Genomic DNA, 20,535 nt, shown 5'->3' with positions numbered 1-20,535 from the left:
ATCTTTCATATAATGCTGGTTTAGAGGTCAAGATCAGTATTTATGTATTCATTTTTGTTGTAAAACCAAAATACCCTCTGTATTTTAATGAATCATAGGTGTATTTCACTGACTACCCTAAAAACAAAATCAATCCCATATACTACTAATTACTTTAGCAATTGATAAATCCAATGAAAAATTTCTCATTCATTCCTCCTACTTCAACACTTTTTCTCCGTGTGTCATGTTTCTGTCCTTAAGACAAAATATTCTTTAATCAAGTGTTTTAGCACAGATTTTGCTGCCTTTCAACAAATTTACAGCAGAGGTATCTACCTTCCAAAAACTATTTCATGCAAGTTTTCTCAATTTCCAAACAATATGCTATCACACTCTAATATGTATGGCAATTATTTTTGCTGTGTCTTTACACCTCCACTTCTAAGTCCTCTGAGCGTAAGCTACTTGAGTGTATCCATCAATTTTCCTTCATTTTGCAGGTCCTGTAGGGTTTAGCATGCAGAAAGTGCTGAGTAAATATTCAGTGTATGTAAACAATCCAATTAATTAATCATACTTTCACACTGCTACTGAAATTTTAAAAAATCAAACATATTAATGGAAGAGTAAATTAATTTTATTGACTGATGAAAAACTAAAGTGATAAGAAGTATGGATAGTAAACAATAATCACTGAGTTCTGCTGGAATTCTATTTTTCTTCTTTCCACTTTAAGCCAAAAGGACATAAAATTATAGACTGTTAGTGAGCTCATCATTTTAAGTTTCTCCAACAAAAACTGCATAGTTTAGCAGTTGCACAGCATTAAATATATACATTTTTGCAAAACCCTGAAAGTTTTAATTTTTGTGTTGACCTCATAGGCTAACGGAATCACCTACACTGGTCGGATTCAGAGTTTCTTTTCCCTTTTCTGCCACCCTGTAAAGAAAAATAAGGCAAATTATTTAGGAAGTACCATTTTGGGGGCATTTTCATTTTAAGAATAAATGAGACCAAAAGTATTTTTTAATATGAAGAAGCAATTTTTTTTAGTTTGTTGCAAATTTGAATGTGCATACCCCTAAATTATTTTACATTGTTATTATTTCTTTTTTTACAAATGATTAAAGCAGGTTGTATTAATTTAGAGTAAGATTATCCATATTTTATTTTTTTAGAGCTCATTTGGACTGTTCCCTATTTTAAAAAATATAATTTTCGATCAATACTAAAACAATTTACTTCATATAATCGGCAAATTTGCTAATTCAGTTCATTACCTTTTAGAATAATTCTATTTCTAATTCAAGTTAGTCTTGTTCATATTAGATGGCATTAGAAACCTGATTTTGTTCATCAGTGGGTTGAAAAGCAGGGTATACTTTTCATATTGCTCAGTGACATACATATATGAATCTCTATTTAATTTGCTCCAAATGAAACTCCATCTATGGTATTTGATTTGAGCCAAGGAAAGAGGTAGAGCTTAAAAGATAAGTATTTTACATTTATTACTTTTAACAAAACATTTTCTGCCTGACTCTGATTTAAAAAGCAAATACTTATTGTAGAAATACAGAAAATACAAAGGTACAAAAAATAAAATTAAAATCATCCTTAACTATTCTACTTCCCATTTTAACCATAAATAATGGTTTGATGTAATTTTATAGTTTCTCATCCATTTTTATAAAATATGGCAATGATACCCAAACTTAGTTGATCAACAGAATCACCTAAGTGGTAATATTTTTAAAATTCTGATGTTGAGACTTTGCCCTGGATCTATTTATGATCACCAGAAGTGGGCTGAACAATCTGTAACTCAAAAAATTCCCAAGTGATTCTTGGTCACTTTTGTGGTCAAGACAAGTTTGGGAACTAGTATTTGTCTGTTGAAGTACATTTCTTAAAGTGGTGGTTATATCAAGGGGCATGTGGCATCCAGACCCATTTACTAGTGTTGGCAGCTACTCTTCGCTGCTTTCATCCTTCTTCTGATATCCCTCTTGGTGGTTATAAACATTGCTACACAAAGCTTTTTTATAAAAAAATCAAGTATAAGAATGCCATTATTCATTCCTACCAAATAAAAGTTTTGCACAGATTCATATACTCTTATGGGACCTGAGATGTGTAATGCCATATATTAAAATCAAAATTTGGGATCCCTGGGTGGCGCAGCGGTTTGGCGCCTGCCTTTGGCCCAGGGCGCGATCCTGGAGACCCGGGATCGAATCCCACGTCGGGCTCCCGGTGCACGGAGCCTGCTTCTCCCTCTGCCTGTGTCTCTGCCTCTCTCTCTCTCTCTCTCTCTCTCTCTCTCTCTGTGTGTGTGTGACTATCATAAATAAATAAATAAAAAATTTAAAATCAAAATTTATTTCCTGTAGCAGGAAAATACGAATACATTTACTAAAAAAACTTTCCTACAAAGTAGATACCCACTATGCTTAAGTACCAGTGTTACACAGCTTAGAACTCTTACGTTGTTTTTCAACAAGATTAAGAACAAAAACAAACAAACAAAAAATTACCCTCCACAAAATTCAAGAATCCTTTTCAAAGTCTCCCAGGCAAAGATAATTCTCCTTCTTAGACTGATGAGGTCAAACCTGGGGCTGTTACTTCTATGTTCTTCAGACCAGTGGTAGCAGCTTTCAAATTGTTTTTTACTCTGACCCCCGACATTAATTAACACATTTATATCATGACTTAGACACACATACATACATACAAATATATGTGTGTGTGTGTGTACACACATATACATAAACACATATATTGAAATAAAGAATTGATTTTTTTTACTGCTTCGTCCAGAAAAAAATGCTGAATGCCAGCTTGTAAATGCAGAAGAAATAATAGAATTAGAAAAATCACTATTTTGCAACTACCAAAATAATAACCGATACAAATATCATCAATGGATGCTAAAACCATTGGGTAAAAAGAAAAGAACATTCACACAATCTCAAAGTATCACTTCACATTATTTATTAATTATAAAGAGGAAAAGATATCTTTACAATGGAGATATCTGGGAGAAACTGCTGTGCCCAAGTGATCAAATTTATATACTAGGACAAATGCTATTATGTACCTTCCCTCGATATGATTCACTGGCACATATGCCACATCATGTACCAAGGATTTTACTTTAGTTATTGCTGTATGTACCAATATTTAGAATAACCCTAACATTTTCTAAAGTGTAAATTATATGACCAATAACAAAATTATATGTTTGGTGAATAGATTTGGACTGAAGAAAATAGTGCTTTATTCTCACATAGTATCGATTCTGAAATGTATTATTTGTGAGGAGAACACTTTCAAAATTATAAAAGCATACCTGGTATTTGGCTAGTTCTGCTTGTAATACTTTCACTTTAGATCTTTCTTGTTCTAATGCAGCATGAAGGGAAGTCACCTAAAACCAAACATTCAATTTAAAAAACTTTGTCTCTTCAGGCAAAAATATTTTTAATTCTTAACACTTACTCAGAATGATGAATGTGACTACTAGATGAATAGGCATCAAAGAAGAACCACCTCCCCACCCCCCCAGCTAAGCACACACACAACTTCAGTTAGGCATTTTACTCAGTTGTATATTAAAGACAGATAAAATGCAGAGTAAGGATGGGAAGAAGAAAGTCAAGTCCCTGAATAGGATAAGTTCTATCTGTCCTTCCTATTTTTATATTCATAGACTGCATCAACTGAAATACAATTTTATCTTCCCTTACTCTTCAGGACATATCTACCTCCCTCAGCACAGTTAACAGAATCTTCATTCATTTGCAATTACATGATAATAATGATGTATAATTTATTTCACTTTATCGCAGTGTTGATGAGCTATATTTTTGTTTAATCAAGTTTCATGTTTTAGGACCAGAGAATAAATACCTTAAGAAAACCAGTCCTGCATATTCTAGTTTTTCTTACCTGTATAGTTAGCTCATTCTTGATACTCTGTGATTCATCAACTTGCAGAAGTATTTCTGCTTTATCTTTCACTGACAAGAAAGGAAAAACAGCAGTATAATCTTTCCAATCACTCAAATACTTGAACAATATTGTAGTGAACCAAGATAGCAGTGCATTCGGGCAGATTAATTATCCTTATATTGAATGAATGTGTTTCTTAATTCTATTTAACTCTTATTTTTTCACTGGTAAATTCTGATTATTACTACAGCAGTTTTTCTTGGAAATTTTACATTTTCTGTGGCGTTAATATATTAATTGTATACTTTGAAAGATAAATTTTTTCCAGCTATTCTAAAGAGGACGAGGATATAATTTCTCATTGGGATAAACCAATACTTTGACTAATTCTTTTTTAAAAATGTATTTACTTGAGAGAGGGAGAGAAAGCATACAGGCACACAGAGGGAAAGTGAGGAGAAGTAGACTCCCCGCTGAGCTCAACCCCAGGACCCTGAGATCTTGATCTGAGACGAAGGTAGATGCTTAACCAATGGAGCCACCCAGGCACCCCTACCTTGGCAAATCTAAAGCAAGATTTTAAAAACAATGCAGAATGTTTTGTTTTGTTATATTGTCAGGGTGAGCAGTACTGTAAGGTCTACAGAAAAGGATTTTTATCTGACTGTTCATACCAAAAAAGCACTGTCAAATAAATGTAGCTCATATGATCATAAAAGATTATATACACCTGTGGTCTTTTAGAACTGTTCCTTTGTCTAGAGGTTTTCCCTCTGGGGAAGCAAGAGATCTATCTACATTTCGGCCCCTAGGTCTCCTAAGCTTTAAAAATCTCCACATGGTTAACAACTTCTTTAACCCATGGTAAATGGCTAATGCATGAAAAACTAACTCCTCAACTTTGAAAACAAAATAGGAGAGACTGAAGAGGTAAAATTGTAATAAATTTAGTGAAGGAGGAAAAGATCAAATATATGAGTAATGATATCATCACAGCTCTAGCAATAGAACACTGTAATTCAAATTTATCTTTCATAGTTTAATGCAGTAAGGTGAGACACAGAGTTAAGAATCAAATCATAGTCTCTCAAGATTCAAGTTGGGAACTTTTACATCCTCCTCCCCAGAATTAGGCATACCTACTGAGAACTAGTGATTTTTAATAATTATGTAACATTTCAATTATAGTCCGTTTTCCAAAAACATGCTTGTTTTGAAAACATGAATTTGAGATTACTGTTTTACAGAAAACTTGAACATAACACGGATTTTGCATTTGCTTGAGCATAATTTCACAAACACAGAAAACAGGACCTAGGCACTTACCTCAAATATCTACCAGCTATCTCTCTGTTCACTGTTAGGAACCACACCAACTTTCCATCCTTCCATTACTTCACAGTAACACACAACCTGTAGACCCTCTAAAGCCTATTTCCACAAGCAAACTTAAGGCTGTCTTTTAGATGAAGTACCATATTTATTACAGTATTTGTGTTCAACCATTTTAACATGTATGAAACTGTGCTACTGTTTTATTAGTTTCCCAACTTTTTTTTAATGTGTCTGTGATGGTATTTTTAAGTGTTGCATCCTCCTAACCCCATTTCCCCATAATCTTCGTGGTTTCAAATGTGCTTTTGCAGAAATTGGTGATTTTTAGGAACATGTGTTACGTTATAATGGAGCTATTTTCACTCATAAATGTTAAGAGTATATATGCTCTAACATACTGCATTTTTCATGTAATGGTTCTATATAAAATTCTTTTATTTGGATTTTTTTAAAGCAATCTCTACACCCAACATGGGGCTTGAACTCACAATTCCAAAATCAAGAGTCACATGCTCTACCAACTGAGCCAGCCAGGCACCCCTACTTGCATTTTTTAATAGTATGGAGTATGGAAACTGATGTTATTTAATGGTAGCCGTTTTAAAATGTATTTTTGAGAGAAAACATTTATCAGTTAACTTTCTCATTTTTCACAAATGTTTCCCAAAATAGGAATATTACTTTGTTTTTACATATTTAAAAATCATGCATCCAATGTCCAATGATACCGCTAATTTCTTCTTTTAGAAGTGTAGCTTGTAAATAATTATTTTATTTTTATACTTTTGTTCATTAAATAATCCACATGGAACTCAGTAACATGCACAGATCTAAATTAATCTCAGAATCTTCATATCTAATTTTCCAAATAATGCCTTTTTCCATTATTCTTTAACTTCTATTTCATCATAGTTAAGCTGTGTAAGTTAATTATAAAAAATAGTGAAGTTTTAAAACAGTGAGTTTAAATCTATTTCAACACTGTATATTCTGTTCAACTGAACATGACTCCTGGTTTTACTCATATTGTTTTGGTAACTTTTTTAATATAGTTTAAGTTTTGATTGGACAATTCCACTCTCAGTATCTTCAATTTTGGTATCTTGTTTATTCTTCAAGGTGAGTTTCACAACTTCTTGAACACTACAGTACTCACAAGAGAGCTATTTGGGATATCATTGATACTTATTAACAGAAAACTGTTTATTAAACTTAATTTTGTCTATTCAGAAGATTTTCTCTTATTCAGGTCTTCCTATGTGTCTTTTATGATTTATAGTTTCCTTTCCATGAGCTTCATGCATAATCAGGAATGCAACTGATGTTGTGGAGGGTCTTCATTCAACATCTACTTTACTAATCTGATTATCTCTAATCATTTTTGATGGATTTTCTTAGCTTCCTGCTGGTGAACTACTGCCAGTTTAGAGTGGCCACAAAAGTATAAAGAGTTGGAGAGGGGTGCCTGGGTGGTTCAGTTGGTTAAGCATCCAACTCTTGGTTTCAGTTCAGCTCATCATCTCAGGGTTGTGAGATTGAGCCCCATGTCCAGCTCCGTGCTCAGCACAAAGTCTGCCTGTCTCTCTCCCTCTGCTCTTCCTCCTGTTCGCAGGTGCATACACACACTCTCTCTCACACTTTAAAATAAATAAATGAGATTTTTAAAAAAGATTGGGGGGGAAAGGGAGAAGGAAAACCTAAAATGATGACAGGCATTCTACTCTAATTTTTAAAAAGAGAATCTTAAAGCAAGGTCTATTGTTTTCCTGCTAAATGTAGTCCAATAATTTATAAGAATTGAAATTTCAAACTTCCTCTTACCTGAATAGTTGAAAACTTGTATAATTATGCTAAGGTGCTATAAGAATGACTTGTAATAATAAAATTATCAGCAAAAATTCAACTTGAATCACTCTGGGAAAATTCTTTATGTTGTTGAGTTATTCACATATCTTGAAAAATTATCTTCAGATATTTTTAAGGTTAACTCTTAATTCTAAAAACACATAAATCACTTACTTTCACCTTCCTGAAGCATTTTCAGTAACTGTGCATTTCTTGCCTTTACTTCTTTATACTTTGCCTAGTAGCAAGAAAAAAGATTTAATTTTTAAAGTAAATGATATAATTAACAATTTACTAAGAATTTATGGAGCTATGAATTCTAGGCTTGCTAAAAGACAGAAATTACTTTTGAAAGAAACAGAATGGAGGAAAATGTATTCAGAACTGTCTACTCCTAAACTAATTCCCTGGTACAATAATAGAAATTAATATTATAGGTAACTGAAAAATAAGGGATAAAACTGGAGATAATTCAGGATAATACTAAAATTTCTTTAAATTTTTCTCTTTTTTTTCCTTAAACAAAACCCTTACACAATTCAAAACAATTAGATGAAAACAAAGAATGGTAATTCACAGCTCTAGACCAAGACCATCCTGTACTATACTAGAACTTTCTGTATCTGTTCTTTATCTGCCATTGTCCAACTATAGGCTACTAACTACTGACAGTGCCTAGGTACATACACACTGTAGTTACAGAACTATATAGCACAGTACTATGTCTGCTCATTTAAGGCTTTATTAACCTCTCATTATTTCATTAACTATATGTTATTAAAGTAACTTTTAGTTGATATGAATTATTTACTGGAGTATCTTTCATTTTTCTCAATTTCTTTTTCCAAATGACTTAGCTTTTTCTACTACGTAAATGACACAATTTTATACTTATGAGCAAGAGAAATTATGTTCTGCATTAACGTCTTTATTCCAAGGAATTTTCCCTCTAACCTATCCTTATTCAACATATCTTAAACAGACTTAATTATTTATAAATATTTAATATATTAATACATTGGAGAAAACAATACACTTAATACATTGTGGAAAAACAAAAGAACAGAGAAAGATCGATCACTATAACAAACTTGTCATTTCTACTCCTAACATTTATGCAGATAAGTACCAAAGTTACTGATTCAAAATTCTTTCTTGTATAACATATTTAATGTATTTTAAATCAAGTCCAATAAATATGGCTTTTACTAAATACTCTATCCAGTAAATTGCTGATAATAAATTAGTAATGATATTTGGTAATACTGCAGACAATACCCTGAAAAGAAGCAAGCACCACATAAATGTAAAGGGAACAGAACTTCTGAGCAGCTTAAGAATGAATGAGAGAGGTAAGTCAGATGGACACAAAAATATGAGGCAGAAAAACACACACAGTCAATTACAAGTATATTCACTATGAATACAGAAATAACTCCACTATGATATCTAAATTTTATCTCAGGGCCTCAATCAATGTTATTATCTTGCCAAACTTTCTCCAGTTCAAGTCTTTTGTCCAAGGTACAGATCAATGTACACAGACACACCTTTAATAGCAACCTTTGGGTCTAAAGTCAGCTCATAATGCAAAAATTGTAAATTAGCAAAATTATCCACAAAAAATCATTATGTTGCCCATAAAAATAGTAGAGTTTTATATATACAACCCTGAACAGTAAATCTATCTATAAAAACAAAATGTATAACATACTAAGGCCATGTAATTTATTTTTTTTATTTTTTAAATATTTTTTAAAAAATTATTCAAAAAAATTTAAAAAAATAAAAAATTATTTATTCATGATAGAGAGAGAGAGAGAGAGGCAGAAACACAGGCAGAGGGAGAAGCAGGCTCCATGCAGGAAGCCGGATGCGGGACTCGATCCGGGGACTCCAGGATCACACCCTGGGCCAAAGGCAGGTGCTAAACCGCTGAGCCACCCAGGGATCCCCAATGCCATGTAATTTATAAGAGCATAAATGAAACATTACAGTTCCCTTATTAGTATTTTTAATTTCTCAAAAAAGAGAGCACTTAAATGATATGTATGTTGTGAGTTCAGCTGCATCCTGAATATCTATGCCTATATCTACAGCCATTTCAAACTCAGTAAATACAAAATGGGATATTAGTCCCCACTGCCCAAACCTGTTCAAAATGTGCTCTTACTCTTACATTTAATACCTGTCCCTTGTTTTACTACACCATCTTCACTCCACGCCTCATGCATGCATATATATATATATATTTGCATATATGTATATATATATACACATATTATCTTATAAATATACTTAGGCTGAGTTTTTAGATGGGAATTGAAATGTATATTCATTTAGCATCAATCCAGTGGTTTTTCTGCCTATAGTTTATGAAGCTTTGCATTTATTTAATTCTATTTTTTTTTATCATGATAAGTGTGTTCTTTAATACCCATCATCTACTTTCCCACCCCCCACAATATCCTCTCTGGTAACAATCAGTTTTTTCTCTATAGTTAAAGAGTTTGTCTCTCAGTTTCTTTTTTTTGTTTGTTTCTCTGTTTTGTTTCTTAAATTCCACTCGTGAGTGAGATCATATGTTTGTCTTTCTCTGACTTTTTTCACTTAGCATAATACTCTCTAGTTCCATCCATGTTGTTGCAAATGGCAAGACTTCATTCTTTTTATGGCTGAATAATATTCCATCATACACACACACACACACACACACACACACACACAACATCATCTTCTTTATCTTTGTTGTGCCCAATGAAAGAAAAGGAAAATATAAATCACAAAATAAAACTAAGGGAGATGGGTGGATACAATCCAAACAGGTTATATAGCAGGAAGTAAGTAAAAAAGTAACACAGGTTTGTGGCTAAAAATAAAAAGTATAAATAACAAATGTTGGCGACAATGGAAAGAAACTGGAATACTTGTGTAATGATGATGGGAATGGAAAATGGTGCAGGTGCTATGGAAAACAGTATGGCAGTTTCTCCAGAAGTCAAATATGATCTAGCAATTCCACTCTTAGGTATATATCCAAAAGAACTGAAAGCAGGGACTCAGATACTTGTACACTAATGTTCATGGCAGCAATATTCACAACAGGGATATAGTGGAAACAACACAAGTGTCCATAAACGGAACAGAACAAACAAAACATGGTGTGTGTATATATATATATATATGTATATATATATATACACACACACAACGGACTATTACTCAGCCATAAAAAGAAATTCTGATACATGCAAAAACATGGATGAAACTTGAAAACATTATGCTAAGTGAAATAAACCAGACACACAAAGACAAATATTATGTGATTCCACTTATATGAAGTATCTAGAATAAAGCAAATTCACTGGGATTAGAGATTATGAGCGGCTGCAAGAAAAGGGAAATAGAAGTTATTTAATGGGTACAGAATTTGGGATGATAAAAATAGTTCTGGAAATAGTGGTGATAACTACACAACACTGAAGATAATTAATACCAATTAATTATAACTTAAAAATGATTAAAATGGCAAATTTAATGTTATACATATTTCACGATAAAAAATCATATCAGATTATTTATCATTAATGAAAGTCTAAAAACCTAACAGCAGAAATACTATTTCTATTAATCAAATATTACACATATTTACATATAAGAAAAACAGAAAAGTATAATTTTATAGGATTATTTTCATTTACAACAGTAAATAATTACAAACCTCCCACTGAGTGATCACATTTTTCAGCTTCTGAATTTCAGCATCTTTCCTTTCAAGTTCCAACTTTAGTCTTTCAATTCTTCCATCTTTCAGAACTACTTCCTGTGGGAGAAAAACACTATTTTAGAACTAAGATATCCTGGGACGCCTGGCTGGCTCAGTCAGTACAGCATGCGACCCTTGATCTCAGGGTTGTGAGTGTGAGCCTCACATTGGGTGTAGAGATTACTTAAAAATAAAAATCTTAAAAAAAAAAAAAAGAAAAACCAATTTCTAACAATTCTGGTTTATAATATTCCTTTGTGAAAAGCTTAAGAGGAAAAAAATCCTGATTTTCCCGATTTTAATCCATTTTCTAAAGCAACCTTAAACTGTTTATTACATTTCCAACTCTACTCAATTATACAATTGTAATTATTACAGTGAAAGTAAGATATTTATGATTAATCTCAAACTACAAACACAACAGAATAATATCAGAGCTTTGAAATTTTTCTATACTGAAATAAACACATTAAAAGTGCTCTGTTACAAGTTATTAGTCTATCTTTAAAACCCAAAAGAACTGAAAACTTATGAGAAAAAATAATTATTTCACATTTATTTTATAATTTATAATTATTTTATAATTTAAAATTGTTTTATAATTATAAAATATAATAAATAATAACAAAACCCAAAAATAACTTTTCTCTGTACAGCATTTGCAGGTAGAAAATATAACTAGAAAAACCATTTCCCCCAGTAGTTATAAAAAATATCTCTAAAAATAAAATTCAGAAATGTTTAGGATCGACAAAGAAAATTATAAAATATTGAAAAGGACATGGGACAAAGGATGTAGATGGGAAGACTAAATATTATTTCAATAAAATTCCATTGAAATTCCAGTCAAAACGTCATCTGGGAGAACAAAGGACAGAAACAAAAAGTTAATGCAATAAAGAAGAATTTGCCTACCAAATAATGGCACACCACACAACAAAAATAACTACAACACCTGGTCTGACAGTGCAGTGTACCAGAAAAGAAAGTCCAGAAAGAAATTTAAGATATACAAATTTATTGTAATATAATTATGGTATTTTTAAAGAAGTGAGAAAAGGCTGAATTATAGAATAAATGTAGGTTACCGGATAAGTGGCTAACTGGGAGAAAAAAATCAAGTTAAGAAAATCCTTCTTGCACCACCTACCCAGACAAATTTAAATGCAAAAAAAATCTCAAAGTTATATAAGAGTATAAATCGGTTCCCTTTATCTAATGAGTGATGTGGCAACATTAACTTATTCTAAAGATATTCTCTGAGCATGTACCTACCTACCAGGTGCTACAGGTACTACAATGAAGAGAACTAAAAAGACTCCTGCTCTCCTGGGACTTGTCTGGGAGAGGAAGCAGACAGAAACATAAATGCTGCAATAAGAAAGTGCAGTTTAAGCTACGAAGAAAAGAAGCATAGTGTTATAAGGAGAATAATGTGGATTGTTCCCTTGTGGATCAGGGAAGCTCTCTCTAAGGTAGTGACTTTTATGATGAACTTTGCGTGATGAGAAGGAACTGGTTAAGCAAAAAGTGGAGGTAAGAGATTTCCAAGTAGACAGAACAGTATATTTAAAGACCTCAAGGCAGGAAGGAGCCTAGAGACTCTGAAGGAAAAAAGAGGCCAACATGGTTGGAATTCAGTGAGGGGGTAGATAATATAATACAGAGGCCTGATCCTGAAGGGCTTCGTGAACCAGTGAAGGAATTTGAGCAGGACTATCAGATTTCTGCTTATGTTACATTTATGTTTTTAAGAGATCACTTTGGCTGCTGTGGAAAATGGATCAGAGTGGGTAACAGAAGTGCAAAACTCTTTAACTGCTACTGCAAGCCCACATCAGAGAAGATTATGTCTGAGATCAGAAGCAGTATAGATGGAGAGAAATGTATCATGTAAGAAATTATTTGGGAGCGGAATCTACAGTATTTTATTAGCAGTTGAATGTGGCAGGTGAGGATGATGGGCACTTTCAAGATTCTAGTTTAAGCAATAAGGGGGGGTGGATCCAGATTAGAAATATACATAATATTAGGCCCAAGAATTTCACTTCTAGGAATCTACCTTACCTAGATAAGTGAGGTAGGGAGGAATATCTAGAAGTATTCATTGCAGATTTATTACAAAAAACTAGACATCAATTTAAATGCCCACCATAGAATATAGCCTAAATATATAGTAAGTTTATAAAACTGAAAACTCTGAAGTTACTAAAAATGATACAGAACTATAAAATATATTCACATGTTCTCAATATTATGACACTATATGCAAAAAAAATTCTGGAAGAACATAGACTAAGAATTTACTAACTCTTAGAAGATTTATTTTTGTGAGACGGAAATTTCACTTTATTGTTTAAAAATGTCTTTTTATCAAAATTGTTTTGTACTAAGTATAGAATCATTGAATAACATACTATTCTAATTTTGAAAAAAATGGAAACAGAAGCATTAAAATAAAATCTAGATGAAGAAGAGTATCATATCATCTTTTGAGTAAGAAAGCCCTTCTGAACAGAATACTAAATGGAGGAAACTAAAAGGAAAAGACTGATACATTTAACTTGATGAAAAATCTCCAAAAATAACCTAAAAGAATTGAAAGGTAAATGAGACTCTTATCATTTGCCTCCCTCTGTTTTTATCTTATTTAATACAACTGAAAAAAACAGTCACAATCATATGACAGGCATATAACCAATAAACATGAGAAAGTATACAATCTTAGTAGTAAGCAAAGAAATGTAATCTCAAACTGGCACATATAAAATATTTTTTTCTCAGTGTGGGATAACTGAAAGCAATTGAGTTATTAAAAATTCAATTATTTAATGTATAAGAATTATTACTTAATAACCCAAAATGGTGACCATCTCTATTTAAGTAAAAAGTGGTGTGGTCCATATAACAGTTTCTACATTTTTAGAGAGGAAAAAAAAGTATACATCCATAGAAAAGTTGGACCAAAACAATCACTAGTTTTCTCCAGGTGAATAAAATTAAGGTCATTTCCCCCCCCCCCCCCCCGCTGCATCTACAAACTGGGAATATCTACCAACTTCATAGTTAATTGTGCAAATTAAATGAAATAACCATTTTAAGTACTTAATATAGTATCTGGCAAATATATAGTAAAGCCCTCAAATATTAATTTTTGCATTATCATTAATCCATTTATCAGTAGTTTCTAAAATTTCTTTAAAAAGATGACTCGTCTCAGTTGGTTAAGTGTCCAACTCTTGGTTTCAGCTCAGGTCATGATCCCGGGTCCTGAGATTGAGCCCTGGGTTGGCCTCCACCTGCAATATCGAGTCTGCTGGAGATTCTCTCTCTCTTTCTGTCCCTCCCCCCAGCTCATCCACTCTCTCTCTCTATAAAACAATCATTTTTAAAAAACCAACAAAGATCACTTTTTTAAAGACAGAAAATCATATTGTTTTAATGTGCATTCATTTTTATAAGGTTTTACATTTCAATTAATAAATTTTAAAATTATCTTCTAAGTAGAAAATATTATACTAAAATAAGGATACAAGGATGTACAAGATAAAGTCCATGTCCACAAAGGATCTGTAGTCTGTTAAGAATGATAATAAAAATGTGCCGCATAAAATGTGCCATAAGAAAAACAAAATGCAAAGTGTCTGGGTGGCTCAGTTGGTTTAGCGCCTGCCTTTGGCTCAGGTCATGATCCTGGAGTCCCAGTATCGGGCTCTGCATCAGGCTCCCTGCTCAGCAGAGCGCCTGCCTCTCCCTCTCCATTTGCACTCCCTCTGCTTATTCTCTGTCAAATAAATAAAATCTTAAAAAAAAAAAGGAAAAGAAAAAATTGCTGTGGGGTAAGAAAAAGGAAAGATCACATCCAGATTTTCTGTGTTTGGTGTTTGGGGTGGGGGTAGTGAGAGAAAGCTTCAGGGAGAAGATGGCAAGTGACATGAACCTTGGGCAAAGCCAGGGAGGACCAAGCTTTCGGCGATAGTAGGGCTTTGCTCTAGCTATGAGAAAATCTGGGAAAATATAGCTGAAGTTAATTAGGCTGAAACTACACCATAGAACAATGTTTTCATACTTGTTTTTTTTTCTCATTAAACTTTTGTTTTAATGGGTCTCAAAATTCTGTGACAGATTTTTGGTCAAGTTGTTTCCATTAAAAAGTACTGCTTTTAAAAACTAGTAACTTAAAACTGCCACACACGCAAACAAAACAAATGGTCCACAAAACATTCTCCTTTTCTTCTGAAGGTTTTACGACGCATTGTTATTATTAACCAGTCTTTTACTATTAAACTTAAATGGCCAATTGACACAAACAGTTCTGAGACCGTCCTTCCACCACTGATTAAGACAGGGGTGGCAGGTATTAGGAATAATATTCATTTAGCCTTCTGAGCGTTCTGGGCAGACTTGGTGACTTTGCCAGCTCCAGCTGCCTTCTTGTCTACTGCTTTGATGATACCCACAACACCCAAAATGGCCCAGAGGAGGATAGTCAAAGAAGCTCTCAACACACATAGGTTTGCCAGGAACCATATCAACAATGGCAGCATCCCCAGATTTCAAGAACTTGGGACCAGCTTCCAGCTTTTTTCCAGAACGACGATCTATCTTTTCCTTCAGCTCAGCAAACTTGCAAGCAATGTGAGCTGTGTGACAATCCAGCACAGGTGCATATCCAGCACTGATTTGGCCTGGATGGTTCAGGATAATCACCTGAGCCATGAAGCCAGCTGCTTCCATTGGTGGGTCATTTTTGCTGTCACCAGCCATGTTACCGCGACAAACATCTTTGATACGTTCTTGACATTGAAGCCCACATTGTCCCCAGGAAGAGCCTCACTCAAAGCTTCATGGTGCATTTCAACCCACTTTACTTCAGTTGTAACATTGACTGGAGCAAAGGTGACCACCATGCCAGGCTTAAGAACACCAGTCTCCACTCGACCCGCTGGGACAGTACCAATACCACCAATTTTGTAGACGTCCTGGAGAGGCAGACACAAGGGCTTATCAGTTGGATGAGTTGGTGGCAGAATGCAATCCAGAGCTTCAAGCAGTGTGGTTCCACCGGCATTCCCATCTTTACGGGTGACTTTCCATCCCTTGAACCAAGGCATGTTAGCACTCGGCTCCAGCACATTGTCACCATTCCAACCAGATATTGGCACAAATGCTACTGTGTCAGAGTTGTAGCCAATTTTCTTAATGTAGGTGCTGACTTCCTTAACGATTTCCTCGTATCTCTTCTGGCTGTAGGGTGGTTCAGTGGAATCCATTTTGTTAACACCAACAGTTAGTTGTTTTACACCCAGTGTATAAGCCAGAAGGGCATGCTCACGGGTCTGCCCATTCTTGGAGATACCTGCTTCAAATTCACCAACACCAGCAGCAACAATCAGGACAGCACAGTCAGCCCGAGATGTGCCTGTAATCATGTTTTTGATAAAGTCTCTGCGTCCTGGGGCATCAATGATGGTCACATAATACTTGCTGATCTCGAATTTCCACAGGGAGATATCAATGGTGATACCACGTTCATGTTCAGCTTTCAGTTTATCCAAGAGCCAGGCATACTTGAAGGAGCCTTTTCCCATCCTAGCAACCTCCTTCTTAAATTTTTCAATAGTTCTTTTGTCGATCCCACCACATTTGTAGGTCAGATGTCTAGTAGTGGTAGACTTGCCTGAATATACGTGTCCAATGACGTCGATGTTGATGTGAGTCTTTTCCTTTCCCATTTTGGTTTAGGTATAGCGGTGGTTTTCACGACACCTGTGTTCTGGCGGCAAACCCGTTGCGAAAAAACCATACTTATTTGACAGTCATCTACATTAAGGAATGTTTTAGATCATGACTCAGAACACACACATCAGTGTACATGTATGTACTTATGTTGTATATGTCGTGTATGTGTATATATACACATAGAAACAAATTTCGTAAAATATGAATAGGTAGAGGTCATATACTCTTGACATCTTTTTTTTCTATTATCTACTGTATTTTTCTACTATCTATCTATAAATCTACTAAATTGATTTATGGACCAGTTAAATGAGGTGGAACTCTCAGTTTGAAAAGCACAGCCTGAAGATTTTACATATCAGGTCAAAGGTATTGTACTTGATTCAACAGACACTGAAGTTTTACTTGATTCAACAGACACTGAAGTATTAGGGTAGCATGGTGGAAGTCATATTTTTAAAAAGTCATCTGGTAGCCCTGTATAGGAGAAATTACTACTAGTATTAAAAGGCAGGAGGCAAAAAGAGTTGTTAAAAATTACTGAAATAATACCATTAGGAGATAATGAGGTTCTCAATTAGAAAAGTGCTCATGAAAATGGAAGAGAAGATAGATTTAAGAAGTATTTCAACAATTAAAAACTCCCAAACCTTCAAAAACAGAAAAGTGAAAAAGGAAGTTCAGAGTTTGGATATCTGGATAAAATGACAGAACCAAAAACCGAAATGACGAAAGTCAAACCAAATGCTTGGTTCGGAGTACATGATGCGCAGGAGTTTGGACTAGGTGAGAATAGAGCAAAAGAGAAAGATACACAAGGACAATGAAGTCTGTAAAATCAGGAGTGGATGATCTATCCAATGCCAGTGAGGTTGTGGACAATTTAGTAAGCTGATACCCTGCTTCTAAAAGACAATGTTGATATGAAGATGTTTATATCCTTTGATTCAATTACTGTAAGAATTTTTTCAAGGTGTACTTGGATGGCTTAGCCAGTTAAGTGTATGACTCTTGATAGTGGCTCAGGTCATGATCTTGAGGTTCTGGGATCAAGCCCCATGTCAGGCTCTGCTTTCAGCAGGGAGTCTGTTTAGATTCTCTCCTCTCTTCTGCTGCTCCTCCCCCCACTTGTTCTCTCTCTCAAATAAATAAATCTTTGAAAAAATTTTATTTCGGGGCACCTGGGTGGCTCCAGTTGAGCAACTGCCTTTGGCTCAGACTGTGATCCCAGGGTCCTGGGATTGCATCCCACATCGGGCTCCCTGCAGGGAGCCTGCTTCTCCCTCTGCCTATGTCTCTGCCTCTGTTTCTGTCTTTCAGGAATAAATAAATAAACTCTTTAAAAAAAATAAATAAAAATAGATAATTTTATTTCAAGGAGGGGTACCTGGCTGGCTCAGTTGGTGGAACATGCAAATCTTGATGTCAGGGTTATGGGTTCAAGTCCTAAGTTGGATAGAGATTGCTTTAAAAAAATAAAATTAAAAAAAAAAGAATTTCAAGAAAATAATTTATCAAAAATATTAAACATAGGAAGAAGTTCCATGAGTATCAAGTGATCAATTCTAAACAATCTAAATATTCAATAATAGGCAATGAATGACCAAGTGAGTAACACTGTATTGATTTGACAATATAATGCATGGTTTACAAAAGGGGCTATAAAACTGTATTCCTTATTGTGACAATTATTTTTTTTGTTACAATTATTTTTAAATACCCATGCACATGGTATTTTCCCAGAAAAGCAATATTCAAAAATGAAACCACAAGAATGGGTGAATTAGAGTTGATTTATTTTTCACCTTTAAAAATTCCTGGGTGTATTAATGTGCAGTAAAAGAGGATTTTAACACTGGCAAAAGAAGAGCTTTCTTTCCTTGAGGAAGGAGTACTATGGAGAGAGGAAAGAGAGAAGTATTTTTTTTAAATGGTCTCAATTTTTTTCTTTTCCCTATTATACTCAATGACACTATGAGAAAATCATAATTTTTTTAATTATGAAAAATTTTGCATATGCAATAGAAATATATAATGACACACATAAGGTAAAAAGAAAATAACCCAATAGATTAAGAATTTGAAAAATACCAAAATTTTGGCATCCTCCCTGTGCCTTTTCCCAATCCTATTCTTTTCCCTTCCCACATGAGGATATCCCCTATTATGAATTTTGTATTGTCTTCTCTTCGTTAGTCTTTTACTGCATATATATACCTTAAATTTACTATTTTTTGAAATATATATAAATGGCATCAAACTATTATTCGGTGACTTGCTTTTTTAATTAAATATTATGTTTTTGATATTCATCCATGTTGCTACATGTAACTGTAGTTTTCATTTCTCCTATTGATTTTATTATGAACTGAGTTTTGAATATTCTTCTTGAACATGTCTCCAGGGTTTAATCTAGTGTAGAATTTTTTTAAAGATTTTATTTATTTATTCATGAAAGACATAGAGAGAAGCAGACACATGTAGAGGGAGGAGCAGCTCCATGCAGGGAAGCTGATGTGGGACTTGATCCTGGGACTCCAGGATCATCCCCTGGGCTGAAGGCAGGCGCTAAACTGCTGAGCCATCCAGGGATCCCCTAGTATAGAATTTCTAGAACATATGGTCTGTCCATCATTTTCAACTTGAAAAGTTAATACTGTTTGCTAGGGTCTGGGGGAAAGAGGAACAAAGGAGAGTCTGGTAAAATGGTCTAAACTTTCACTCTAAGTTGAATAAGGTCGGAGAATCTAACATATAACATAGTAACTATAGTTGATAACACTGTATTGTATAATTGATGTTTTAAGATGCTAGAACTTAAATGTTCTAAAAAGAAAAAGATAAATATGTGAGGTGATAAATGTATTAATGGGAGGAAACATTTCACAGTGTTAATGTATATCAAAAATCATCATGATGTGCTTTTTATTTACTTTTTATGATGTGCATTTTAAATATCTTACAATTTTATATCTCAATTATACCTCAGTAAAGCTGAAAAAATAATGTTGCATCTTTACCACAAAAATAAACAAACAAATAAATAAAAATTAATACCAAATTGTTTTCCAAAATGGTTATACGAATTTATCCTATACCACTAGTGGCATGCTTCTGTTGTTCTATACCCTTAATAAGTGAGCACTGGCTAGTTCCTAACACTAGTCTTTAACTTCATTCAGTTTTCTTCTAGGCACTGCAGTGAAATTATCACACAAAATTTTGTTCTCTGCTCAAAAACCCTAAAGAATTCTTTACTAGCTACTGACTAAACCATAAATCAGGCCTTTAAATCCTCCACAATCTTTTCTGACCCACCTTACCACATCTAAACTACACTCCTCAAAGATCCTTCTGTTTTAATTAAACTGGTTTATACTTCCCTGCCTCCATACTTTTACTCCTGACATAGTTTCTTCTCCTTCACCTGTGCATATTCAAATTCTACTGTTTTTTACATTCCAATTCAAAAGCCATTTTTTCCTAAGACATCTCTGATCTCCATTTCTGAAAATTACTATGGCACTTTACCAGTATATCCTTTTTTGGACACACCTTTTCCTACCCTGTACAAAAATAATTATATATTAAATGGGTACAATATACAACATGCTCTGATAAAAACTTTAAATCTTACCTGCTAATTAATTGCAACTCTTAATAACAATACATGAGAGGCACGTAATCCCAGTGTAGCACTGCTGATAAGCTACAGAAACTGTATTTTGTATTATTTGGCTTGGTTGATTTCAAAGACTGTTGTTCTATATTGCTCTGTTGCTTTGGTTTTATTAGATCACTAATATTACTTAATCATTTAATGAACTTTTATATGGCCAAATTTGTTCTACAAAGGGTTTGAGACACCTATTTGCTGAAATATACTAATATTATTTTTTCTATCC

General features: G+C 33.8%; 1 protein-coding gene across 4 annotated transcripts in view; it reads right to left on the bottom strand.

Moving 5' to 3' along the window:
• Positions 1-601: 601 nt before the first annotated feature.
• Positions 602-20,535, bottom strand: part of GKAP1 (G kinase anchoring protein 1) — a 70,315-nt gene continuing 50,381 nt past the window's right edge. For 2 of the 4 annotated variants that reach the window (XM_055311534.1, XM_055311535.1), the window contains exons 9-13: positions 10,844-10,941; positions 7,297-7,360; positions 3,940-4,010; positions 3,341-3,418; positions 602-924 (exon numbers count right to left, since the gene is read on the bottom strand). In XM_055311534.1, the coding sequence (XP_055167509.1) occupies positions 877-924; positions 3,341-3,418; positions 3,940-4,010; positions 7,297-7,360; positions 10,844-10,941 (359 nt within the window). In that variant the 3' untranslated portion in view covers positions 602-876. Of the gene's footprint in view, positions 925-3,340; positions 3,419-3,939; positions 4,011-7,296; positions 7,361-10,843; positions 10,946-20,535 lie in introns of all 4 variants that reach the window. The other 2 variants (XM_055311536.1, XM_055311537.1) reach the window with 2 other exon arrangements.

Source organism: Nyctereutes procyonoides, unplaced genomic scaffold (genome assembly GCF_905146905.1).
Source record: "Nyctereutes procyonoides isolate TBG_1078 unplaced genomic scaffold, NYPRO_anot_genome, whole genome shotgun sequence".
NCBI lineage: Eukaryota > Metazoa > Chordata > Mammalia > Carnivora > Canidae > Nyctereutes > Nyctereutes procyonoides.
The sequence above is the reverse complement of the archived record's forward strand: the minus strand, read 5'-3'. Positions and strand labels throughout refer to the sequence as shown.